At 50.7% G+C, this 26758-nt stretch overlaps 1 protein-coding gene across 9 annotated transcripts in view; it reads left to right on the forward strand.

Annotated features, from left to right (window-relative positions):
* The window catches only part of LOC134147052 (protocadherin gamma-C5-like), a 63494-nt gene extending 40850 nt beyond the window's left edge, over positions 1-22644 (forward strand). For 7 of the 9 annotated variants that reach the window (XM_062587785.1, XM_062587783.1, XM_062587790.1 and 4 more), the window contains exons 3-4: positions 13198-13286; positions 19818-22644. In XM_062587785.1, the coding sequence (XP_062443769.1) occupies positions 13198-13286; positions 19818-20047 (319 nt within the window). In that variant the 3' untranslated portion in view covers positions 20048-22644. The remainder of the gene's footprint in view (positions 1-13197; positions 13287-19817) is intronic. The other 2 variants (XM_062587784.1, XM_062587792.1) reach the window with 1 other exon arrangement.
* Positions 22645-26758: the final 4114 nt, after the last annotated feature.

The raw sequence follows: 26758 nt of genomic DNA on the forward strand, positions 1-26758 counted from the left end.
GATCTGGCTCAATAATTTAACTTAGCAGAGAGAACGTCAAGAGACTGCTGTAGTCACTGGAACAGTTTTCCCAGAGTTCAGTTGAATTCCCCATCACTGACAACTTTTTAATCAAGAAAAATACTTCTAAACACTTACACCCGAGTTCAAATGATAATTGTCTGGAAAACCCTGTTATGCAGAAATGCACAAGCGCCACTGTAATAGTTTTGCTATAAGAAGTGAGTAAATGAACCCCTTCAGAGCAGCTCTGTTGCTCTCCGTCCTAGCATCATGCTGGAGCTCTTCAAGGCACAGCGTTAATGCAGTGCTGACCTACATAGCTCAGTGATAGCGACCTTTCCTCAGGACTCTATCAGGACTTCACACCAGTCCCCCAGCTACTGGCTACAGCTCTTCACAGCCTCCAGACCCTTTCCAGTTCCTAAGCGGGAGTGGCAACACTTGGGATGGGAAGTGGGGGGGCAAGCAGGAAGGAAGCCTCAGACAGCTCAGGGGCAGCTGAAATAGCACCACGTGCTGATTCTGGCACATGTGCCATAGGTTTGTCCTATGATCTGTGAACTGGGTGATCAGGTGTCCGGTGTAGTCCTTGAAACAGCCTCCAAAGGCTCGTATCAGTGCCAGTTCTGGCAGAGCTTTTCATAACACAGGCTGCACAGATTGACTTCTAGGGCTTGGAGAGAGGATTTGTCCGAACACAGATTTGAATTGAAATAACTTGGAGGATTTTAATTCATGCTGGTTTTCACCACCTGCATATGTGCAGATTTCATGTTTGCAATGAAACATTTGTCACTGAATTTCTTGTAACTTCCTTTTATCCTGTTTTAAGTTAAATCAAAGAAGATACTTTTATTCTAAACTGATTTAAAATTTAAAAAGATGTCAGTAGAAGGTATTATCATATGGTCAATGACTAGCCCTGACACCTCTCTGGTGATCAAGCAAGTCAGGCAAATCTTGGAGAGCAGTTTGCTCCCTGTTGTGCTGTTCCTGTGCTCTTACTGGTATTTTTAACGTCTGTTGTGTGACTCTCTCAGACATCAGCTGATAGTACATTTACTAAGGAGAGCACAAGGGAAACTGCCTGAGCCCTCTTACTGTTACTTTCTGTGATGTTAGTTCATGTAGTGTCTTCTACTGAAAATAAATCTTTGCAGCACTGTGAACTCCTGGGCTCTGCTCAGGGCTTGGCGAGATAACTCTAAACTGAGAAAAGGGATGTGCTCTTAACTGAATTTGCCTAGTGCAAATTAAATAGCAATAAAGACAAGGCAGCTTAGGCTAGCAGATTGAATGGATCCTGCAGGGAGTCTGGCACTGACCCTAAACCAGGAAGCAAGCTAAAACCAATGTTATCATTTTTTAAATTTTTTAATGTGAGGTAGAAGAGAGAGCAGTCCTGTCTTTTCACAGTATAGATCTGCTCACAGAGAAAAATCTCACAGGTCTCTTAGTACCTGGAGCCAGCCAAAGCTCAGTGCAAGTTCAATAGGGCAGGGACTGTCCTCTGATCTTGTACATCTTTGCATTGCAGGACACTGCTATCATTTTTATTGGACAATGAAGAGAATTTGTTCTTTTGTGATCTGAAACACAGGAGAGCTGTCAGAAAACTTTAGACAATATCCTGGAAAAGCATGGCAGAGAGTTAGATCTGTGAATAAGTAGAGTGTTTCTCAGTGAATCTTGTTTGGGAGAAATAGGAGGACAAATTGATTTGTTTAATAATTTTTTTTAATGCACCCTGCAGTCTCTGGGCCAATGTAAATGAATACAGAATGCTAATTAGCAGCAAATGCAATTCATAAACATATCACACTGGTGGCTGTAGTGGAGACTACAGTGGTGAATTATCCAAAGTGGTGCAGACCTACAGTCTAGCAGCATTGCAGGACGTATCTCTGTGCGATTGCCAGTGTAGGATTTCCCAGGGTGGGCTGGAGAGGAGGAGAACTCAGGGACTGGTACTGGTGCGAGGTTCACCAAAGGAACAGAGAACTGGCTTGTGCCCTGCACATTCGTGATATTTGCCTGACAACCAGTTCTTTGTTTTGATCTTTGCTCAGTAGTTTATTCAGCAAAGCACTGGGCTCAAGTCAGGATTTTCTACTTGGGGGAGTAGCGAAGAGTCCAGGTAGCTTACAGGTGAGCATGGGAGGATGAGGCATCCAGATTGGGAAGGGACAGTATGTCCTGGGGACCTCAAGGAGGGAGTGGGGACAATCTCAGGCCATATGGATAGGCTGGAGGAGGAGACCTCAGAGAGGAGGAACTGAGGAGGCTGGGGTGGGGGGGGGGCTTGAAAGGAAGTGGGAGACTGTAGGGGAGTCCCGGGTCCCACAGGGGAGGGAGGAGTGACATATGCAAACAAGATACAAAGTGTGTTGTCGTTACCTTCACCCCCTCAGTTTTTGCTCTAATCCTCAATCTCCTCCCTGTGCTAATGGTTTTAAATGCTGCCCTGAGCCCTCCCAGGCTAAGCATAGTCAATAGTGATGTTCACTTCATTCACCCATTAAACAGCATCACGGCTGCACTGTCTGACGCTGGGTCACCGTACCCCCGGCCTGTGCCAAGGACAGAAGGGATTGGAGACACTGCAACTGTAGTGATAGGAAAGCTGTAAAGGAAAGGAGGATTTTTTCCTTCTTAGTTCCTTTTTTTTCACTCCCGGGTGCCAAGAATTGGACAGTCATTACTAAATGAATCAGACTTTGCCCAGAGACTGATGAAAAAAGACATTCCAAGAATATTTCTTAAAGCGCCCTGAAGCTTTCTTGGGCTTCCTGGTGTCTGCAAGATGTATGGCACTGAGGTACACCCAAAGACCTGGTGTAACTCTAGGGGCTTCTGGTATGTATTTGGGAGGATCAGGAGCTCCTGTGCAACTCCATCAGCCTAGTGTGCCAGGGACGTGCTCCTGCTAAGGAAACTTTTATATGCAGCACGTAGGCTGCCCTGCAAACATGCTATGTATTTGGGTGGGACTTCCCAAAGCACGCACAAGCTGGAGCCGGAGGACAGACACACACAGAGAGACATGCACACACATTCATGCATTTACACAGGAGAGGCAGATACACCACCCAGAAACAAACAGATACACACGCAGACTCCAACATTCATAAATCCTTTCTAAAGCAGAAAACTGCTGACTGAACAGTCAAAGGGGGGAGGCGGTCTGTGAGTATTGTAACCCTAAAGGAATTTATGTTGCACGTTTACATAACATTATGGTCAATACAGTGGCAAGTACTAAAGCACGTGGGCGTGTGGATGGGGATGGATATCAGCATAAATAGTCTTAGTTTTAACTTTTACTCACTCATTCATTGAAAACATGTGAAAACTCATTTCATGTGTGGTGTGGGACCTGCAGGCTCTCCACTGCAGGGAGCTGGCTGTACTGCAGAAGGGGAAGCGCTTTAGATTTGCTCGAGGTGGGACACAGCTGCATGTCAAGCTCCAGAGCCTGCAGCAGTCAGCAGTGTGCAAATGCTGCCTTCCCCCCGCCTCCCTCAGCCGTAGCAGCATGCTGCGTTGGTTGAGCTGGATCGTTGTGCATGCTATTCCTCCATCCTTCTCACACCCCACAACGGCTTGTCCAGCACCTTTTAATGTTTCTAAAGTCTCCCTCCACAAAAGCTGCTATTGCCTCCCTCCAGCATTTTCCTCTCCCCACAGTATGGTGAGGTTCTCCCCATGCACCTCTTCTGACATTGTCTTTGTTCCTCATGCTGTCTCCAGCCTTCTGCTCTCCCTAAACCCTTCCACAGTACCACCACCTTCCTCCCCAACATCCCCACTGTCCCTCATAGCAGCAGAACAAGCAGCTATCGTGATTTCCAGCCACCCGTGTGCTGAACAGCCACCTGGTGATGGACATTGACAAGCTAGTTAGCAGGGCAAGCACAGTGGATAACTAAGCCTTTCGCTAGCAAAAGACAGCAATTAGGGTCTGTCTTTGCTGATGTTCATGGAAATGGTAGAGGCGCAGTATGTCAGAAACTTCTACGTGCCTGACAGATCAGATTTAAACTAGGCAGGAGTAAATGAATAGTCAGACAGGCAGCATGGAGGAACTAGGCTGAAGAAGAACGAAGAAGGTAGTTCACATTTCTTTGTGATCGTATGTGTAGTTATACGACGGTCTTCAAAACATAACAGTATCACCTGGAGAGCATGTAAAAAATCAGAGCTATGAATGCGGTGCAGTTGGTGATGTAGCAGTTTCCACTGAAGGTTGGGCGGCCCTGGGAATAACTCTTGGCACTTCTGTACTACCTGATTGGAGGGGCAAACTTCCATCCTCAGTCTTTCATTCAGGGGGGCAGTGGGAGCAGCAGAAATAACTGCCATCCTTGATAATTTAGGAAATAGAATATAATTCCTATCTTTTCATATCAAATACACAGAGGTTGAAACCAAGAGCTATGTTACGACAGTGAAATTTGCTTCTGAACATGAGGCTTCACATGCTTTGTAGGTGAATGGAAAGCGATGGAATGGTCTTAGGTCCAAATTCACTGGTTCTTCTGGCTGTTTTGCATCCGTCTGTGCAGACACTTTTATATTAAGTGATTCTCTGGTGACTCCTGCAATATGTAGAACATAGTGCTGCTTTCAGCTGCTTAACTTGTCTCGGGGAACATGCAGGCATAAGTGACAGGCTGGGGAAGTAAAGTGCCTTTGGCCTTTCCCTGCAGTCACATCTGCTTTTTGCATGGTCTGGGCGCATCTCTCCAGGGCTATATGTAGGCACCTGCTGTGCACCCACTTGCCCTGGACAGTGAGGAGAGCAGTGCCTTTGAGTGCAGCCACAGAGCCATCCCAGGGACTAGTGAAGGTGGGAGCAGGAGCCCAGCAAGGTCAGGGGCTGAGAGATGCAGGCTGCCTGAAAAATCGTGGCACACTGGAAGTGCCTTTGGTGTCATTGCTTTTCAGGAATGGCAGTGCTCTCCTAAGGCTGAAATGAGGACTGTGGCACACAAGGACACCTCAGCGATGGAGGAGTTGTGCTATAAAGTGTGCTAGACTTCTAAGAGAGGTTTTTACCCCCTGTTAAAACTCCTGGGGCTTGCTGCAGATCCTCAGGAGTTTGAGAGAGAAGTGCATTTTGGGGAAAATTTGAGGTTGTCTTTGTGAGGGACATGCCAGATGAGGCAGCACACCCCAACCTGCAGCCCATGTGAGCCTTTTGCTCAGCAGACACCTCTGAGGGAACTATACAAAGCCAGCATGGGCCAGACGTTTGCTTTTGCAACATGCAGTGTTGCTCTGGTGGGAGCTTGGTGGGTCTTAAAACAAGACTGAGCACTTAGAGGCTCTGAGCTTTAGCTGTAGTGGTTTCCTATTCAGTGCCACAGTGTAAAAGCTGTTTTAAAGCCTAGAGCCTGGCCTTGCCCTAGTGTGTGCTGTAGTCTGGTGTTGCAATTTTTGAGCGTGCTGGTGGGGGGGCTGGGACTAGTACAGGCAGGGAGAGATCCCATGGGAGCTGCTCTGAAGCTGGGAGCAGGAGCTGCGCCTAGATAACTGCTCTCCTTTCTCCTCTCCCTGAGTTGCGTGAGCCCTGGCCTGCTGAAATAAACGCCAGTTCCCAGGACTTGAAATTGAAATTTTTGTAATGGTCTGTCCCAGTTCTACCCTCCCTTCCACCACTGCGAGAGACCGCAACTTTCTGCTAGTGCTGTGAGTGACTCCTATGAACTCTCCTGCCGAGAAGGCCTCTCCCTCTGGTTTATTAACAGCCCACATCTCAGAAGAAGCTGTATTTGGGTTTCCTTTCGGACCATGTGCTCCTCGCCAACTAGATGTTTCCTTCCTCTCCCCAGAATTCTCAGACCACTCTGGGCCAGTACTTTGCTGCACTTTTGTCTGTATTTGTCATGGCCCTTGAAGTCTGAGACATCCGGATCCTGCCAGGCTGGACAAAGAATGATAGAGAGAGACTTATGGAGAACAGGAAATATGTTAGAAAAGGGACATGTTTCTCACTCTAGAAGGTCCCCAAAATATCAAGAGTTTCATCATCATGGATTTATGTATAGAAACACTATTTTAGGTAATTTAGCAGGTGCTACATGTATTAGTTTAATTTTTCTCTCTCCATCTGTTTCCTGCACAGCTGAGCACATGCCATGGTTGGCTGTAGAGGCGCAGAAAGCCAACAAACCGACACAATAACAGTTCCAAAGAATTTCTCGAAATAGCTTTCCTGTCATGCTTGTGGCATGTATGGCGACAGGATGGGTCATGCATAAACGCTATTCTCAGCCCTTGTTTACGCTGCTAGACACAGCTCATTCTTAAGTGCTGGAACTTCTCCTTTGGGATGGTTTCCCCTGAATTCCCCTTGCCAGCCAGCTGCTGCTGGCTGCAGCACCATCATGGCCTTGGGTTCTGCCTCCAGCTCGCAGAGCAGCATCTCAGCAGCTCTGGAGGCTGCAAGTGGTTCCTGGCGGTTGCTTTGTGAGGCTGCAAATCGTCCCCTCCACCTACTAAAATGTTCAGTCCCATCTTTGCAAAGTCATGATCTTAAATCTGTGCTTTATCCAGGCTGTCTCCAGCCAATGTAATTGCATTACGGAAGAAGCAGGGAATGTGCAGAGCTGGGGAGGGGGAAGGGAGCAGGGGGAGGGCAGGCAGCATCCTCTGTTAAGGGAGAAGGAAGGAGATTCTGGCAGTTTCTGTGTTCTGTTTTTCTGGAGACTCTGGGAGGTGGGAGAGGGAGGGCAAGGGATGGCGGGCAGCAGGTCTGGGGCATGTGGGCTGCTGTTGGGAAGAGTGAAGGATGGGGCAGGCTGCGGGACCAAGGGATGCTCTGCCCTCGGCTTGGGGCTCGGAGAGCAGCCGCAGCAGTGTCTCCAGCACACCTTAAGAGTGGCTGAGGCTCTGTGCTGTCCATGACAGATCCTTTTCCTGTTGCTTGTCACTTTGCCAAGCTGAAAACACTCGAGCTGAGATTTTACTTCTGTTGCTGCCTCTGGCTGGGTTGGTGTGTGGCAGATATTGCTTGAATGGAGTAGTGGGGGAAGGGATTGAAGGAAGCTGGGAAAGGAGATTGGAAACAGCATTGCAAGGGGGGGGGCTGAGCTGAGGCAAACAGCCTGGGAGCATCAGGGACTGGTGAGGAATGAGGCTGGAGGAAAGGGCTTGAGGATGCAGCCTGGCCTTGGGCAGTGATGGAAGAGCAGGGTCCTTCCCCCAGGGAGGATGCTGAGGAAGCAGAAGGGGGAGTGGGAGAAGGAGCCAGAGCTGAGGAGCAAACAGGAGCAAAATGGGGAAGGGCTGGGATGAATCCCAGACATGTCTCTTGGGAGTGGGGAAGTCTGAGAGCAGCCAGCAAGGTGGGGTGGAAGGCAGCACTGGGCACTGGGGGCTGTGTCCCTCTTGGCAATGGCCTTTCTAACTCTGGGGGCTCTGAAATTGCTTGTCTGTGGCATTCAACTTCTTCAGTTTCTTGTGGCTCTGCTCGCAAAGCCAGGTTTCCATCTGCAGAATGAAGAAAACAGTTTTTCAGAAATTCACTGGGCAGCTGTGCAAATAAATGTTTGTGAGGCATTGGGATGCCATAGTAACAGGCTCCATAGAAACCCCATAAGGAAATGAATAATTCTGTACTCAAAGTGGAATTTAAAAAAGGGACAGTGCATTGGCCAGGTGAGGTGTCACAAAATAGCAGGTCAGCAAGGGACATGCGGCCACCCTGTGCACTGCTGGGGCAGATGCTTATGGAAAACCTACAGGCTTCTGTGTAATTAGGCAGTATTGTAATATGATGCATAACGGAGCTGCACAGAAAACTTTTCATTTTGGTATTTCCTAACATTCCTAATGCATCCAGTTTGGTTAAGTTTAATGAAGGCCTCTGTGACCTGTGCGCTGGAAATACCTGCCTCTGCCGTCCAGCTCCCCTCAGGGAGCTGTGTGATTTTGTGCACCTCCATGCTGCCCGTGCTGCTGCGGTGCCCTCCCTATGGCCTGTGTCCATCACCCTCTGATCCACCTCGGACACTGTATTCCTAGGGATCTGGCACAGAAAGACTTACCTCTTTGTCTCAAATGTAGATTTGTGGAATTGTTGCTTTTTCTCCAGTCCTAGCTGCATTGTAAATGTCCCTGAATAAAACCCAGCTATTTTCTGTGCTGAACGGAGGAATAGAATTTAACAGGAAAAAAAAATCTGTCCAATGGATTTTTTTTTTTAAGCCTATTGAGTAAATGTCATTTGTATTAAAAACTGTGAGTCCTTGGAGTCATTTCCATAGGAACTAGCCTTTCTAAGTTTTAGGCATCCTCCCCACAGAATTACTTAAGGCTCAGGATGAGCAGTGAGCAGTCCTGTAAGGGAGTGCTTTAAGGTTTCTCTGTTGTAGGCAGATAGGAGAAGCGGTTTTAATCAATGTGGAAAGGCAGGATTTTAGTTGTAGAGTTGTAAATCAGCAATTCACAACTCCGTCCTATAGCCTTGGAAGACAGCCAGATCTGGTCATCAGATGTGTGCCTTTTTTAGGTGTAAGTACTTATTTTAGAGCATTTTTAGATTACTGCACTTATGTTTTCTGTGCCTCTGAATTCTGTATGATTGCACTGCAAGTAATTGAGGCACTTGAATTTCCTGCATATAGAAATGAGCTAAATGCCATTTTTTGCAGCTCTAAGGCATTTCTAAAATAGCTTTTCTGTGTGACATCATGTGCAGCAGGGACACTGTTTCAGGCCTGAAGTGCCAGTTTATCTACACTCCTTTGAAGAGAGAGTATTACAAAGAGCTAGAGCCAGAAGTCAAGAGATGCAGTGCATTCCTGTGTTGTATACTGAGTGCTAGCAGAAGCCTGCACCAGAGGTCAAGCCCACTGACCTTCCATCATGCATGGGCACAAGCCAGCACCCCAGCAGGGCTGTGCTGAACTTTGGGACAACTGTTGGAGTGAGGAAAAGGAGCTGAGCTTGAGTGTGCATCCATCTGCTGTGCAGGCCAGTTCCCCTATGTAGACTATGCAGCAATCTCATGTCATCAGCAGGGAGATAGACTGGGCTAGACTCCTTCCATGGTGGGCCGTAACATCACCTGTCATCAGGGTGGTGGTTGGACCTCTCCTGCATGGGGTGACTTCCATCAGGTCACACCACCCTGAGCACACAGCTGTTGTCTGATCGCTGAAGCTCGGTACAATCAGGCTCAATTACTATTTGGATGGGAGACTACTTGGGAATACTGGGTGCAATAGGCTTGCAGAAACTGGCCTGAGTGTCCTGATGGACAATAAGTTGAATATGACACATTATCACTGCATTCCTGCATCTGATACCTGGAGGAGAACCCAGGACCGTGGTTATCTAAAAACAGAAGCTAGGAAAAGAATCAGAAATCCTGCCTATCTTCCCAGCCTGCTACCTGGCTCAGGGATAAACCTCCCTTTGCACTCTCCTGAGGCACAGTTGTCCTTCCCTGGGGTCATGTACCTTCAAAACAACAGGTTAAAATCTGAGCAAGATCCACACACTCTATTTTCAATATACTACTTGTCTTGTGCCTTGCACTAGAGTGGTTAAACTGTGTCTTGCTGAAGACACAGAGCCTCAACACCCTCCCAGTCTGCAGGGACTGACAGCCACATCACTTCTTCACCCTCCTCCCTGCTCAGCAGAGTATCCTTCCAACCCAGTCCCAAGTCTGATGGTTGGTGATTGCTGTAGGATGAGGACTCTCCAGCTGCGCCTGTGTGCAACCAAGAAGCCAAAGTTCATTGGGAAGGAGATGGAGATATTTACTTTGGAAATAAGCAGTTAGGAATCTCTGTGAATTTGTGAGCCCTGATCCTGCCTCCGGGATGTATGCCCTGGTCACAGGCTGATGCTTTCCTTCCATGCGTTCCCTCTATCCTCCTGTGCAGAGGCACAGCTTTAACAGGAGGTGGAAGGGGCTTCTGTCCAGGGTAGCTTGCTGCATGAAGGAGGGGTGAAAGGCAATGAAACAGTCTTCTGGGAAGTGGAAAATGGGATGCCTTAAACAGTGCCTGTGCTTTCATACCAAAGAAGGAATTGAACATAAGTTGAACATAGATTCAAACCACTGGACTATTACCACTAATCCCCTCTTTGCCAGACAAATTAACTTTGGCCTTTCTTGTGCCTTCTGTACCCACTCCTCTCCCTGGATGCCATTACTATGCTAGGGGTCTCTGACAACCAGACCAGACTGAGTTCCTCACTAAGAAGCAGATGTGGACCTGCCCAGACTGGGCATTTCTGGGCAGGCTTCTTGCAGCACTGAAGGACTTGGGAAGTGCAGTTGTCAGCCGAGACAGCTGGTAAGGGAGGAGCTGCTGGGGTTAAGTGGTGGCTAAATGGGTTGTGGTTTGGACTGGGTTTTAGGTGCATAAGCCCTTTATTGGATCTAGCCTGGGGCTCTATTCCCAGCCCTGCCTGTGACATTGAATAGGTCACTCCATCCTTGAAGCTGTCTCCCCCTTGTTCTGACTGCTTGGACTGTCTGTCCTCTGAGGCAAATATTGCTACATACTGCTTGTTGGCGTAACACCGAGTACAATGGGAGTTTTAATCTTGTTTGAGGAGTCTTACTGAAACTGGAATACAAGCAATCACAGAAGTCAATGTGAAAGGCAGGCAAAACTTCTGGCTTTCTTGAAACTGGGCCAGCATGCTATGTAGTAGACGATAGATATAAATAAGTTTTGGGGTGCCCCAGGTTGCAGCAGATGGCAGATACCTCAGAAGCAGTATTGTTGGCAGTGTCCTGCCAGGGCATCCTCTGCTAAGTAAGTAATTGTTTGTGTCTTCAACAGATAAAACAGTAGAGTGGGAACAGTGATATGGCCAGAAAGGCAATACAGAAGGGGGAAGGGAAGGATGGTCATGTGGTCCTGGCAAAGCTCCTGCATGTCTTTAGGCAAGTTGCTTAAGACCAGATTTTCAAAAGCGTTTCCATCCCTCACTGAAGTACCCAGAAGTATCCAAGTCCCTGCCTCCCTTAAGCTGAAATCCCCGTGTTTCAAAGGGAGTTGTGCACATACATACCTTTCACTGGGTCTGTCCTGAGCTGTATGACCAAGCAGGACCATTTTTGATCCTGATCAGAGACCACTGGGACTCTTATCTGGCCTATGCATCTGGGCTTTTTCTTCCTGTGTGTACAGGACATTTGGACAGGGAGGAAGGGGAAAGATGTGCATTCAGGATTTCCCTCATTACAAAGTTTTGACACAGCTGGATCAGTGACCTAGATACAGGAGCTGGATGTGCTGCAGGGTCATCTGGGTAGACACAGCCTTCAAGGATCTGCACGTGGATCTGTCTGTATCAGTGTCTGTTTTCTGTGTCAGTGTTTGTTTTCAAAACAGGCATATTTGACCTGTGTTTTGTCTTAAGGCTGGAGCAGCCACATCTAGGAGGAGGACTCAGGCAGCATGATGCTCAGCACGGTGGTAAGGTGCCCATCTGCTGTACAGTATGCAGTACTGAGTAGGCATCAACACTGGCAGTGCTGTATGAGGTGGCGAGACACTTACTGAGCACTTGAACACAGAGCAGCTAACAGGAGATCCCAGAGCAGGGGAGAGCTCCACTACTTGAGCATATATGAACAGGGCTTTCGAGTTGGACACCTCCTCTTGGATGTGAGTGCTTTGACCACAGCTTCCCCTCCAAGGCTCAGCATTGGTGGAGGAAGCCACCTCCTTGGCCTGCAGCCTAGTGGTTTGAATGTTTGCCTAGGAAATGGGCTTAGCTTTCTCCAGCGTGAATGGCTTCTCACTTCTTGAGAGTTCCTGGCCACAAAAGTGGCGGCAGTCCTCACCACACCTGTTGAAGTGAGCAAATGCACAGCTGAGGATGCAGAGCCTTGCTTCTCAAAACCTGGCAAGAGTTGTGTAGTGGTCAGAGCACTTGGCTGGAAGAGGGAAGACCTGTGGTCCCAATCCAGCTCCCAAGACAGTTCAGGTCTTACATGGTCACTCACATGCTGCTGCAAGGTCAGAGCAGAGGAAACCCATGTGGCCCTGAAAGCTGGTGAGTTTTTGAGTTCTCTGCTGACCTGCTGATCAGCCGTTGCCTACACACAAACCTTGACTGGTAGACATCTGGTCAGAGCCTAGATTAATGAAGCTTTTGTAGTGGGCAGGTCTTGTGCTACCATCCCACTGTGATAAGAACAGTGGGAGCAGGGAGATGACTGGAAGTAGTGGAGGTATGTGAGGCTCTAAGAGCACATCCCTGACCCTCTCCAAAGGGAAAATCTGACCACAAATGGATAATGGATGAAGACGGTTGGCAGGGATCTGGCAAACATGAATGCAGAGCTTTTACACAAGCTACACTGATTGTAACCTTGCTCGACAAAAACTCCTGCATAACCGAAGCCTGGTAGCGTCTCCAGAGATTTTCCAAGCTGATCTGCCGGACTCTTACGCTAACAATACACCCATCAGCCTTCCCTGAGGAACCGAACTGGTCTCTCACCTCCTTTCCGTCTGCTCCTCACTGCTCCAGCCTCCCCAAAACAGCTTGCTCCACATTCTGCAGAGCTGGTGGCTGCCCTTTGACTCCCTTCAGTGTTAGACAGCTGGCTCCCCGCTGATGCCAAATCTCATGAGTCCATAATATTTTCTCACTTTCGTTCTCACAAATGAAGTCGTTGAACGGAATTTTAGCCCAAAATAATCTGAGAGGGCCTCCACCTCATGTGGTCTTCAAAAGGAAGAGAGGTTCTGATTATACAAGGATGTGTGCATCTCTCGGACTTTAGGACTGGCATTTTATGATATTTAAGTGATATGGAAAGGCACCTGCTGGGATTTTGAACTGGTTAGGTGCCTGGCTCTCTCTGAAATCAGCAGGAGTTAGGTAGGCATTTCTGGAAGTGTCACTGAGTTTGCAACAACCTTTTTTATTAGTGATTCGTCTTCAAAAGCCTGGAAAAGGATGAAGACCTCAGAAAGTATTTTGTCTATAGGGTGTTCCTTAGCAGAGTGGTTTAAAATCCATGCCTCTCCATTAGCAAGCACTACACAACTCAGCAGATGCACCCAAAGTAGTGTGACGAGGCTTCTCTCAGGCTGTAGAACTGCACTGACAAGTCCACAGTGTTGCCTTTTCATTCTTTCTGTCAATTCCACTCTTTTTTTACTGACCTGTAATAACTTGCTGTTTCTTTTCTTTTTTTTTCCTTAGCTCTCAGAATGGAGAGGAAGGTGGAGCTTGGCCAAACAACCAGTTTGACACAGAAATGCTTCAAGCTATGATCCTGGCTTCAGCAAACGGTCAGTCTCCATTACATATGGGAAAACCAGAACATTTGCTATAATACAGACATCTCAGGTGCATGCCATTAGACAAGATGCTTGTGTTATTGATGTATTTGGGTTAACTGGGTTGAATAGCTTCTGAAGTACTTAAAGAGACACTGTCTGAAAAGCACTGCTGTCTGTGTTATCCTGCAGAAGAGAAGATTCAGATAGGACTCAGGCAGAGATAGTCATCAGCCTCGAGCATGCAGTAGACAGAGATGTCTCTTCCACCCAAACTGTGTTATCTATGTATTAGACAGAATGTTATCTGGCTCATGGAAGGATTGTGTTGAATGAAAAAGGTGGTCTTGAGATGTGTTGTAAGCTATTTGGTTCCAGAAGGTCACAGTAAATGAAGCATCCACTGTGGTGGAACTTGGCATAAGGTAAGGCGGTAAAAAGCTTGAAAGATCTGCTTGTGGCCAGAGCTAGGGCCTGGATAAGTGATATCAGAAATGCAGTTAATGCTGGCCTGAGTCAGTCTAGGTCCTCTATTTACAGTCTAGGGTCCTATATTTACAGATGGCCAGAATGATATGCTCAGATAAAAGCTGGAGAGAAGTAGGCTGTTGTAGAGTAACAGGTCCCTTTTCTTCTCGTGATGAGAAGGGAATATCCTGTGTCAGGAGCAGAAGAGATGTTTTTAGAAAAGACTTGCAGGTTTTAAGGAAGAGGCCACTATCAGGCCTTATGTCTGGAGACATAGATATGGAGGTGGTCCCCATGAGCATGTGTCCCTGCATCTGGGGGCTCTTCTGATTACTCACGGCTAGCGTCGGGCTGTAGATCACTGTGAGGTGGGCTCTGATGGGCTGAGGACTGAGCGAGACTCTGCCCTACATCCTGTTACTGGTTCTTTGTATTTGCAGTTGTTGGATTTGGTCTGGTATTGTGTTGATGCTTGGTTGGTTTGTTCTGGTTAATGGCTGTGTTGTGTGAAAGTGATGGACTTAGAGGGCTGTTTCTGTGAGCCTGCAGTCTCCATGGCTTTGGATAAAAGAAGTGCAATTATCACTCTACACAGTGCTCTGGATAAAGAGGTTGTTTTTTATAAAGCCTTTATTTATAAATACCACCAAGTCTTTCCCCCTTGATTTAAAAATAGAAACAACAACGCAGCCATAAAATTCTGTGTAAAATGCTTAGGATGTTTCCTTTGAGCTCTTGGGAGAGAAGGAATCTGGGGGAGGAGGGATTCATATGGTGTTGCTTTCTTGGAAAGCTGTTTCAGCTGAACTTTGCCTCTCTACAAGGCTCTGCAGACACCATGCAGCTCAGAGACACAGTTGCTGTGGCAGGGTGAAGGGATGAAGGTCTTGGGTATTAGAGTTGTTTACACTCAAGGAAGAGGAACAACGTGAAAATGTGTCTCTGTTCTGAAAAATGACCATGGAAAAATAGCCTCAGGGGGCCCATATGGTTATCATCACTCAGGGCCTCCAGATCCAGTTTCCTTGCTCACAAATAAAGCTGTTCTGCTGACTGCCATTCCAGGAGTTCCTCAGGATCTGAAAGCTGAGCTGGTTCCTTCTAGGTTAGGCGCTGACTTCCGCTTTGCCCCAGGCCCTATTCTGGCAAGTCTCCCCCAGTACACAAGTCTCAAACACTCCTAACCTCTCCCACAGTTCTGTCTGCCCAGGAGGCTAAATTCAGTCAGCTCCATCTACTAGATCAAAGCAACTTACTTTCTCTAGTGTAGCCCCAGAAAGAGGCTGGCTTAGTGCAGTTAGTTCTTTTCCTGTTCACTTTGGTACTTGGCTGAGATAGATGGGGCCAGGGTGGAGACACAGTGCAAGAGTCCATCTCCAGTAGAGCAAGGAGCCCCCAAATACTTTTTCCACAGTAACTGTTTTCATTAGTTCCCTCTCCTCCACCCCCAGCTCTGTTCCTTGCATGCTGCCCTCATTCATTAGGCTAATAGTGCTGATGGGGCAGGCTTTGATCAAGGGCAGATATTGCAGCTCTAATTGGCTGTTAAGCTTTGTACTTACCTATCCTTGAGTAATGTTTGTTGGCTCTTTGATTGACCATTGCCTCCTATTGCTGTCAACTGAGCTCTGTTCAAGCTTTGGAGATGCAAACAGCAGTACCTTGCCATTACACAGGTGAAAGCACTGTGTGCCATTTGCTTACCCCAGGTCTTCTCAGCATGAGCTCCTCTCTGCCCAGAGCAGGCATATCGCTAACTTCAGCCACCCGGCTGGTGTTCGGTGTAAAGCCCAAGCTCAGGTCCGTGCTGAGCAGAGACTGTCTTGGAGGTAGTTCTCCTGATGCTGCTTTGCTCTGTGAGCTTCAGGAAGGGGATAGTGCTGTCCTGTTTGCATCCTTGACCCTATGCCACCGTTTATCCTTCATTGGAACGAGAGAGAGCAATGAGCTTGTTTGTCTATGCCAGGCCCAGTTGATCCAGTCTCTCTGAAGATCAAAGCAGTTGCCACTACTCCTTCCAAGAGAGAGAGCAGCTAACTTAGGTCTGAGCCAGAGAGCAGCTGCAGGATCTGGACTAAGGCCCGTGGGCTCTCCCAGGTTGGACTGCTGGGGCAAGCTGGATTAGGAGTAAATTGACCTCACAGGGCTGCAGCCCGGTTGTAGGGCTTCTGCCTCCATTCCCAGGGTCCCTCTGGATCCTCTACTCTCAGAGCTGGGAGACCTATTTCCCTACTAATTTCCCAGCTTGGCCCTTGCTTTCTCTTTGCTAGTCTCTCCAGCCCAACATTTTGGGCAAAGGATCTTCCACCTTCTCCACCACCTGTACACATTCTCACACAGGGGACAGTGGTAAACCATCTGATCTAACAGCAGGGATGGAGAAAGTGCTGTCTGAACAGAATCTTTTCAGAAACACATTTGCATGCTGAGCATCCAGCGCTGCCGGGCGGGGGATGTTAAGAGAGGAGAGAGGGTTGCCACGAGGACCTGTGCCACATCCCTGGGGATTGAGCCTTGTGGTCCATCTGAGAGGCTGCCATTTACACTCCCACTTTCAAAGGCCTGGGAGCTGCCAACAGTTTGAAAAGCTAGTGATTTTAGCAATCTGAAAGGGCAGAGGCAGCTGCTAAGACAAACTGAGGAGTACAGATGCTCTAGGAAACCAGACACTAAAGGCTAGGCTTATGAGGCATCTTGTCCTGGGAAATTTCCCCTAAAATACTTTGTCTCTTAGCACAAATTTATTTATATGGGCGCCATGAAACAGCCAGCAAGAAAGCACACTCCTCCTTCTGCAGACAGGAGGGCAGCCTGAGAAGGTCCTTCCAAGCATTGCAGTCTGTAGGCTCAGGCAGACACTCTATATTTGGTTCCTGTGAAAGCCCCACCAGCAGCTGCACCAGCAAGTGCTCCGGGCCTGACTCCCTAAATCTCATTGTCCCTGCCAGAGGCAAGCTCGGTTTATAAGGGGAAGGGAGATGCTCGGTTATTTTTGCCTAACTGCAAATTCTTTTTTTCCTCTTTACCATTTGATTGCAGGAGCTTCAAGACTGTTTAGGATAATGGCTGGCTGTTGAGAAAGGCTGAGCATAACCTTTTCAGCCAGAAGAGCTGTAGTGCCCTGCTTGGCAAAAGCAGCTCAGCACCGATTTATAAATCTCTATTGTCCCTGTTCTCTCTTCTTTTCAGCCTTAATGTCAATGTTACCTAGAAACAGCTTTCTGCTCACTGTTAACTCTTGGACTGGACCAGCTGGCAGACTGGGAACTTGACAGTCCCCTCCTCCCACACACACACCTTGGAAACTGTGCTGCCTCCACAAGTTGTTTCGTAGGGGAAGGCTATTGGGGATGCTGCTGAGAGCCCCCAGGCCCCTCGCTCAGTGAAGCCAGGATGACCTGGAGAGAAATGGATCGGTGGGGCAATGGCACGCAGGAGCGAGGGCACGTTAAAACATGCCCAGACCTGCGAAGCCCCCAACCAGGCTGTCACCAGCCGAAATCCAGCAGTGGCTGAGCCTAGAGAAAATTCTCCCCCAGTGCCAGAGGCAGTAATCTGCCTGCAGGTTGGTCCCTGACTGCAGCCTGGCCTGATAGCGCATCTCCAGCAATCACATCCTGGTCCGTAACACCCTGAGGGGTGCGTAATTGAGTTGGTCGTTAACGAAATTAGCTGTTGATGAGCTGAACAATTACAAATCTCCAAGTACCTTTTAAAACAAGAAGAAAGAAGAAGATAGTTAAACACAGCCCAGGGGGTGAATGGTAAAACCCTGGAATAAAGAGTTAGCACAGAGGATTAGTGACAAATATAATTAAATGTATATGCTCATCCTCTCCACCTGATCTCCTGTGCCTTCTCCCGAAGAAGCTCCTGAAAGCCGGGCCAATTCTGTGAATCTCTCAAAAGGGACGACAGAATAAAGTCTTCTGCCTGTGAATTCTGATGCTTTCATGTCAGAAAGCAGAATGGCATTTCCCCACAGTATATTTTGCCGCGTTTGTATACCTTCATGAGTTTCCTTAATCCTTAATGCATAATGTTACGCCTTTTTTTAAGACTCACTGTGTGTTTTTCTCTGTCTACTGTAATACAGCAGTTGTAGCTTTTCAAATTTCAGTTGTTTAATATTTACAGTGCCTTTAAGGGTGTATATATAGACTGAAATATTTCAGGGGACTAGTAAATAAGTGTGTCCCAAGTTTCTATTTGGATTCTTCTCTGTTTTTCCTATCCTTCTGGCTCAAGCAAAAGCAAAGGCAAAAAGATGGCATCTGCAGATCTGAGCTGGTGAGAGGAGAAACAGGTCGTGGCCAGACCACAATTTATGCTTGTTGTTTTGCTTTATTCCTGCAGTCTTTCTGACTGTGAAAGGAGGGAGCAGCAGCTCTGGACTCTGCTTTGGGCCCCTCAGTCACTTCATCCTCCTTTCACTGCGAAAACTCAGCCAAACCTTTATTGTTAGAGTGATACAACCTCTTGGTTTGGTGTGGGCATGCCCTGTCGTTGGAGGTGCCACCTCTGGAAGTCCAGGGAGAACTTGAGGGATTTCTCCCAGCCCCCCAGGAGCTCGTGTTCCCAGACATTTCTGTGGAGCAGTTAAAAGTCCCGTTCATGAGGAAAGCTGCAAGCTCTTTCCAGATCAGATCTGTAATATCAAATGCAAAGGCAGGATTTTAGCGAGTCATTTCCAGCCAGAACTGTGTTGAAATCAAATCCTGGGCTGTGCTAGTCATGTTGGAGTGGATCATGCAGCTGCTCTTAGAAGCAATATTGCTCATTCCCTGACTTCTCCCTGTGCTTATTTCTCCCCTGTCTCTGTTCATCTCCCCTATTTCCATTTTGCAGCCTGGTCCCTCACATCAGTGTGACAGCAGCACAGGCGGGTTCTGCATCCCTCCCTGCCCCCACGGTTGCTATCTCTGTGCTGGGTTTTTGCAGCATGACAAGAATTAATTTGCCTTCCCCTCCCCCTCTGTGGCCTGCTCCCAAATCTGGGCTATCATGCACACTTCAGCACTGATAGCTGTATGCTCAGCTTCCTAGAGCCGTTTTGTGGTACTGCATGATAGGGATTTTTCTTTGTCATGTCATGTGTTCTGCTCCTTAAATAAACCTATCTTTAGAAATACTATGGTCAGGGTTTTAAATGCAGGGAAAAAAAACTGCAGGGCCCAATAATGGATTTCCCTTAATGCATTACTAATGGTTGTAACTGTACAATATGTTTGTAATGAGCTGTTGCCCGGACAGGGAGAGAGGGACTTCTGCTGCAGAAGAAAGGAAGGGATTTCTGCTGCAGATTGAGCTGTGCTCCTGAGCACAAACATGACAGCCACCCTACGAGACCGGTGTGTCCTGAAGAGACCCTTTCTTAGACTCGGCATGCACGCACGATGTGCCCTGTCGACTGATTCAGGCGTTGTGGCCGACCTGCCTGGCCTTTCCTATGGGAGGTTTTGGGAGAGAGAAGAGGAAGCAGGCCCGAAACTGCTCTTGGCTTCTGCCACCCCCCTGCGCAATGTACTGCTGGGGAGGTGGTGGTGGTGCCTGACAGCCCTCCCTGCTGCTTCTCAGCCCTGTGCTGGCCATCCCCTGCTTGAGCGGGGTGGGGGTTGGACTAGATGATTTCCAGAGATTCCTTCCAACCTCAACCATGCTGTGATTCTGTGATCCCACCCCTCGGAAGCTGTCGGATGGTGGGTAGAATGCTACCCCTGCAGCATGGCTTTCTCCAGAAAAAAAAAAAAATCACGTTGTGCTTCCTGGCAGCTCCCCCGCTGAGCATCTCCGTTTCCATTAGACTCGTGGACCTGTCCCTAGCTGCTTATCTAGCCCTTATCCTCTTGCAGTATGGGGGGAGTGCTAGTGATGAAGGCTAAGGAGAGTTTGTGATGGAGGTTGATGGCACTGAGGTGGTCTGGATTAAATGTCCTCTGCCTGAGAGAGCCTTTTGGAGCGTCTTTTTGGCTCACTAGGATCCTCTGTGCAGCAGGTTCAGGCTTGGAATGGGCTTTGCGATGTTCCTGGACTCTCGTTGACCCTTTTTTGTCTGCTTCTCTCCCATGGCACCAGCAGAAGCTGCTGATGGGAACTCGACTCTGGGTGGAGGAACAGGCACCATGGGCCTGAGCGCCAGGTATGGCCCCCAGTTCACCCTGCAGCACGTCCCCGACTACCGGCAGAATGTGTACATCCCGGGCAGCACCGCCACGCTCTCCAACTCCTCAGGTAAACGTGACACCAAGAACGCAGGCTCTTCCGGCGGGAACAAGAAGAAGTCGGGGAAGAAGGAGAAGAAGTAGAGTTGACAAGAGACCATCTGCAGCTTAGATCTACAGGGCAGACTGCTCCAGCACTCCCCCAAATCACAGCCTAGGATGGAGGACGAATGTGAATCTTGTGATGCTAAAGTAGGAAAAACTACGAATGTATATCATCATCAGAGCTAGGAGTAGGGTCTCGCTACTGTTAGATCTCATGATGAAAATCAATCTGGAAAAAAAAACTAACAAAAACAAGTGCCCTGTTAATACTAGCTAATATTTTATACAATCCCTCGGGTATTAGAATATGCAAGGGTGGAAGGTCTTTTAATCATGTCTTTGGATTCGATTTGCTCCCAGATAGTCTGAGAAAGGCACAAGGCTTGTGCTTGGCTTCGTCCAGTGTAAATAATTTAACATGATTTTTTTTTAATTTATAGACCTTTGATCATGTTTGAAAGGAGAAAGAAAGTTCCTAGGTTAGAGCCCATGTTCAAGATTTTGCAGTTTATCTTTCCATTAGTAAAATTCACCTTGAGCTATTTATGGATTTCCTGCTAAGAAGTTGGTAGGGAGTGCTTCAGTTCCTGTTTACCTGTTATCCTAAAAAAAGTAAGTGTTTATATTGCATGAGTCAAAGGGAATATGGTAAAGCTGCATCCTAAACATTTATTTTTTTTAAGTGCAACCAGTGATGGCCTGAAATAAGAGACAGAAAGTCACGATGTCTGAGAGACAGGGAATTCAATCTAACTGCAGTGGAAGAGCGTGCCACTCTCTACTGAGGTGTACAAAAGCTGTCCTAATGATTCTAGAGGTCTCTAAAGAGCAGACACATCTCATCCGTTCTTTGCAGTAAATATTTATATGTACAGTAAATGTTTTTCTGGAATTAAAGTTAAGAAAGTCTTAATTTCCTGCTGAGAGACTGGAGCTGCAGCTCCTTCAAACATAGCCATGTCCTTACCAAGGGCTTGTGCTATTGGAGTAAGCTCCAATCTGCTTGTAGGGAATGGAGACAATGCTTCACATTTCTGCACATCAGTCTGCATGCAAATTACTCACTTCACATCTACAGTAGAGCAGTTAACTCCACGGACCTAGACAAGTCATCGCATGCCTATGCAGCATGGTATAAATACATGGGCAGATAAACAAGTCTAAGTGCAGACTGAGCAGTGTCTATCTAGGAGTAGGGTTCAGTAATATGAGATGGGGAGAGTCGGGAGAGCCACTGCTCCCAAATGGGGCGTTGATGAGATCTGCAGAGGTGCCAGTGAACAGCCTTGGTTCCTTGGCCTTCAGAATTGGCTACTAAGTGACAGTTGGTTTGGTGGCACCTGGTGACCAGACCTGGGTCAGGGACCTGAGAACTGGAAATGAGTGTGTGGTGTTGACTGCAAAGCCAGTGAGCCTGGGGATGGCCCATGTTGGTCAGAGACTGAGAGGAAGGATTCTGGCTTGTTGCGGGGGTTGTGTGTGACCACACAGCACCCAGGCAGGTAGATGGGACTTAACCCAGGTCAGACCTGCAGCTTGGACAGTTTGTTTTTGGTGTTACCACTGGCTTTGGGATTTCCACCACACAGCTGGAGCAGAAGGATCAGGAACAGGATTTCTGCACTATGTGCCCTTCACATCTCTGCCCCTTCTCCCGCTGGTATAAACGCAGCAAAGAGAAGGTGCCTTGTGCCCTCCACACCACGTCAGCCTGGCCTTAGGTCCTCTGGTGTGCCTCGCCGGCTACCAGGGCTGCTGCCCCTCCTGCCCCGAGTGTACAGCCTTTCGCCAGGCCAACCTCCCCATCAAAGCTGTTGACTGGGACCTGGGAAGGCAGACGGGGGCATTTTTCCAGTGAGAGGGCAAAGGAGAAGGGGTGCGGAGTCGGGGATGAGGTAGCCATGCCAGAGTCAGCTTGAATTTCTGGGGGAGGTTAGTTTGGGTTTTTGTTTTGTTTTGTTTTGTTTTTTTCTCTTTTAATCACTAACCTGTAGCTCACCTGAGCAGATGTAGCCTCCTCTGCTCAGCTCTGGGGAAGCGTCGGCGCAGCCGGCGACGCAGCCCAGCCGCCCGTAGCGCTCCACGGGGTGCCGGGCCCCGATTGCTCTCGCCCTACGCCCAGAGAAGCAGGACCAGCTGGTGGGAGGAACCTGTCTGCATATGATTTTTTGTACTGATCCCAGTCACCTCCTGTGGTGGCTGCACTAGAAACAGTTTACATGATTAGTAAGGCTTACACAATCTCATGTAGTTATTACATGGCCCTTCTAGAAATACTGTAGATGAATCGTAGTGTTTATATTTCTTTTTATTCTGCAATCTGAGGTAGAGTAGTGAGTGTTGTGTATTTAGTGGCGTGTTATTTTTATCTCAGTAACTAACTTGTGGACACCAGTATTTTCAATTTCTCTGTACCTTCTTTCCATGTGGTCTGTGCTCTGAGTGTACCTGAAATGAAACACGTTTGCCCTTTCAATGTGTCTAATATTGAATTATACTTATATATTATATATATGCTTATATCCTTCTTATACCCATATAGACCAATGTCAATGTGTTACACGCAAGTTTTATACTCTAATATTTATATTGCTTTTTTCTTTGGGAAAAAAAATAATAAAATGGTTTCTTCTGAATAGATGGTATTTGTTCCTGGGAGAAAGGGAGAGAGAGCGAGCGATGACTCTTTCTCTCCGATGCTGCATGGGGTGAGGCTGCCGGCAGAAGGCAGCTATGCGTGGTTGAGCCCCCCTCCCCAGACAGCGACCCCAGCCCGGTGCTCCGGGATGCAAGTGTGCAACGGGGCCGGGATCGCTGCCTCTGCACCGGCCGCGCTCTGCCAGCACAGAGGCTCTCAGGCCACCCTTGTCCTTGGGTCCCTCAAGGCTTTGGGGTGAGGGTGATGTGGCCAAGGGCTGCACTGGTCTGCTCCTGTCTGGCAGGTTTGGGGCAGGGCAGCCCATCTGGAGACCCCCATCACAGCCCACAGAGGAGGCCACGGCGTCCGTGAGACCCGTCCAGGATGCTCCAGCAGCCACGGTGGGGGTGGGATTTGGCCTCTCCGCAGCTCCCATGGCTCTGTACTGACCGTGCTGGGTTGGAAATGTCACGCTGGGTTGTTTTCCCTCATCTGAGTCATCCCCAAATAGGCTGTCTCAGCCTGGTTTGGGGAGGACGTGGGCCAGCCATGGGTCCCACCACACTGCTCCCAGTGCCCCGCTTCCGGGGGGGGCAGCTGCTACTGGGGAAAGGTGGCATCTTTGGGGCGGGGGGGGAGGGGCATGAGCAGTTACCCCAAGACGCCAAAAGGGCACAGGGTCTCCTCGCTCAGCCAGCCCCCTCCCCCCCCCGGCAGCCGGCACCCTTGGGGGCTGAGGGAGCGGCTGGGTGGGTGCCACAGCGTGAGGCTCTGACAGGCGGGTGCAAACCTCTCCGGAATTCACTGCCCCGTGCAGGAGGCCCCGAAACACCCCCCGGCTTTGCGTGTGCAAGGTGGCTTCGGGGCTGCCTGGGCCGGGACCGGCAGGCTGCAGCCCAGCTCCTGGCAGCAGCCCCGGAGGGGCTCTGCGGAGCTGCTGCTGGGAGCAGCCCCCCCTCCCCCCCCCCGCCCCCATGTCCGAGGGCAGGTAGAGGCTGCTGGAGAAAGACCTCCCCCCCCCCCGGGAGGGGGCATTGGCCAAACATCCCCCGCTCCGCCGGGACCTGACATGACCCTCCCGGCGCATCCACCTCCGTTTCTGGCAGTTCCTATTGCTGATGAAGGACGGCGCGGGCAGGAGCGAGCGTGGAGGGGGCCAGCGCCGGGCCCGCACCCCCGGCCCCTGCTAAACCCAGGCCCAGGGCTCCTTTGCGCCCCCCCCACCCCGACAGAGCGGTGCCGCCGGCGGTGCCAGCCCGGCCTTCCGCTGCCGTCCGACGGCGACGGGGAGGTTTCGCAAACATCTTGTGACTCGGAGAATGTTGCAACCGCGGAGGAAAAAATAAGTCTCTGCTTTGGCCGCTGCCGCCCGGATCGGGGGAGGGAGGGAGAGCGCGGGGGGGGGAGGGGGGAGCGGGGTGGCCCGGGGGGGGGGGTGTTTGGGGCTCTCTCGGTGGTGGTGGTGGGGGGGGAGGGGGGTCGTGCAAAGCAGCCCCGCAGCCCCACCCCTCCCCTCCCGCCCTCCCGCCGCCTGGAAGGGGGAGGCTGTGCCCCTCCCCCCGATGTCCACCCTCCCCATAAGCGCCCCCGCAGGGAGGCACCGTGGCCGCAGGACGCGCCCCCTCCGCCCCCCCACCCCCCCCCCGCCGGTACCGAGCGGCTGCGGCGCCCCGCGGAGGCCGAGGACGCCCCCCGCAGGAGCGCGGCCGCACTGCACCCGGGGGTGGGGGGGGAAGCTCCGTGCAGCCGCCGCATATCCGACCCCCACCCCGGCCAAGCCGCTGCCGGGGGGGGGGGGCGGGGGGCGGAGCCAGCCCTGCTTCCGTCCCGGCGCCGCGGAGCGCCCCCCCCGCCCCGTACAGACACACAGACATCCCTCCCCCGGCACAGAGACACCCCTCAACAGAGACATCCCCCCATACAGAAATGCTCCTGCCCCCCCCCCCGAATACCCCACTCGGCTTCCCAGAGACCCCCTCCCCCCCAAGCACCCCCCCCGAGACACCCCCTCTCCCCGAATCCCTTCCCGACCCCTTGTCCCCACGGTCAGAGCCCTGTGCTCACCCCCTACGCACAGCAGCCCCCCCCCCCCCGAGCCCCGTGCACATCCCACCGTGCACGCCATGCCCCTCCCCCCGCCCAGCACACAGACCGCCCCCCCCCCGGGACAGCCCCCGCCTGCACACAGCGACCCCCAACACACAGCCCCCCCCCAAAAAAACCCACAAGGATACACATTTCTGTGCAAAGCAACCCCCCCCCCCGCAGCACACAGGACCCCCCCCCCCCCCCGCAGGGACCCCCCCCAGGAAACGAGAGCATCTGTCTGCTCCCGCAGCACGCTGCCCTCCGGCACGTCCCCCTCCAGCAGTAGTCGCCATGCACAGAGACACCCCCCCCCCCGCCAAACACCCCCCTGCCCACAGTCGCCTCTAGAGCTGCCCCCTGCCCAGCATGGAGGCGGTGGCACACGGGAATGCCACTGCTGTCCCCTCTGTGCTGCCCCAACAGTGGCAGCGGGAACCCCTTTGGTGCTGGTTGGGGGGGGCACAAATGGGGACCTGGCGCCCTAGGGTCACAGGGCAGGAGAGGGTGCTGCACCCTACCCTCTGCCCCACAGCAATTAAATAGACCTGCTGCCAAGGGGAACTGCTAGCTGAGCACCCCCCCATCCCAGGGTGGCACCAGGGTGCCAGCCGGGCTCCCCGTGCGCAGGGGCGCGCTGTCCCGTGCCATCCCCACCAGCCACAGTCTGGATCTGGGGACAAGGCTGGCCCAAGTGGCCCTGTACACGTGCCCCAAGCCAGGGCGATGTCCCACCCTGGGGCGCCGGGCCCTTCGGATGGAGGCTAAGGGTGAAAGAGCAGGAAAAGGGCAAAAATGTGTTTTTTTTTTCCTGGTTGGGCTACAGCCGCCTCCAGCTTGGGAAGCAGAAACAAAGAGACTTTGCAAAGCCGGCAGCCGGCCTGGCGGCGGACGTGGGTCACGTTTCAGGAAACTGCAGCCTCCCTGCGTGCTTGGAGCCAAAGCCCTCAAGTCCTTCAGCAATCACTGTCCTTCCCCGTGGCACCCCGGAAATGGCAAAGGGGCTTCTTGGCTCCAAAGAGGCTTGTATCACCCCCTCAGCCTGGGGCTGGATCTCCTGGTGTTGTCTTGCCCCCTCTTTTTTTCTCCTTGTACTTCTCCTTCTGCTGGTTTCCCACCCTCTCGGGACCAGCTCGCAGGCTGTCCGTCCCCAGTTCCTTGACATCCTCTCTTCCGTGGTGGCTCAGCCCCGTAGCTGGGGGCTGGTGGGATCAGTGACCATCCTGGCCAAAGCAGAGGCCAAGGTGGTGGAGGACCAGCTGGAACAGCGACCAGAGGCCACGTGTCCCGTCCTCCAGCGGTTATCGCTAGATCACTGCTGGCTACTTGTGGTGCCAGGAGCATTTTACGCAAAGAGGAGCGGAAAAGCCTGCTGATGCAGCCAGGCTGGGAGGGCAGCATCACCCTCTGCCCCCAGGGTGTCCCGTGGGCTGGCACCAAGGTGTGAGCAGCTCACCACCAGCTTGTTCAGAGCAGTTGTTTTCCTGCCAAATTAACCTGTTAATAAAAGAAAAGAAAAGAAAAAAGAGAGAGAAAACAGATTTCTGCTGGATTAGTGAGCTGAACTGACCCCTGACCACCCGTTGTAGCCCCAGACGGGATTGCCCCCTTTCGGCAGCAGCTCCCTGCAGGCCACACGGAGGGACGAGGTGGCCCTGGGGAGGGCTTGGCCCCCACGTGCTCCCCTGCGTCAGACTGCGGTCACAAGATGAGTCCAGGGCAGCTCATCCAGCTGGGCTCCTGCCCAGCAAAAAGGAGAAAATAATAATAATAATAAAAAAAGCTCATTCTCAAGCCCCTCCATCTCTCTGCGTGTAGCCATGCGGGGAGCAGGGCTGCTCCATTGGGGTCCCACTGGCGAGCCGCGCGGGGCACCGAGCTCCGGCGCCGGGCGCTTGGCGCCGCGTGCCGTAGGCACAGGCAGAGAGCTGCGGGGTTGATCGGGGCTTTGCCCATCCGGCTCAGCGGTGAATCCCGGCCGAGAGCCTGCAGCTCGCCCGCCAGCTGCCTCTGCGCAGAGCTAACCT

The sequence above is a fragment of the Rhea pennata genome, chromosome 14 (assembly GCF_028389875.1).
Source record: "Rhea pennata isolate bPtePen1 chromosome 14, bPtePen1.pri, whole genome shotgun sequence".
In the NCBI taxonomy this organism is placed as follows: domain Eukaryota; kingdom Metazoa; phylum Chordata; class Aves; order Rheiformes; family Rheidae; genus Rhea; species Rhea pennata.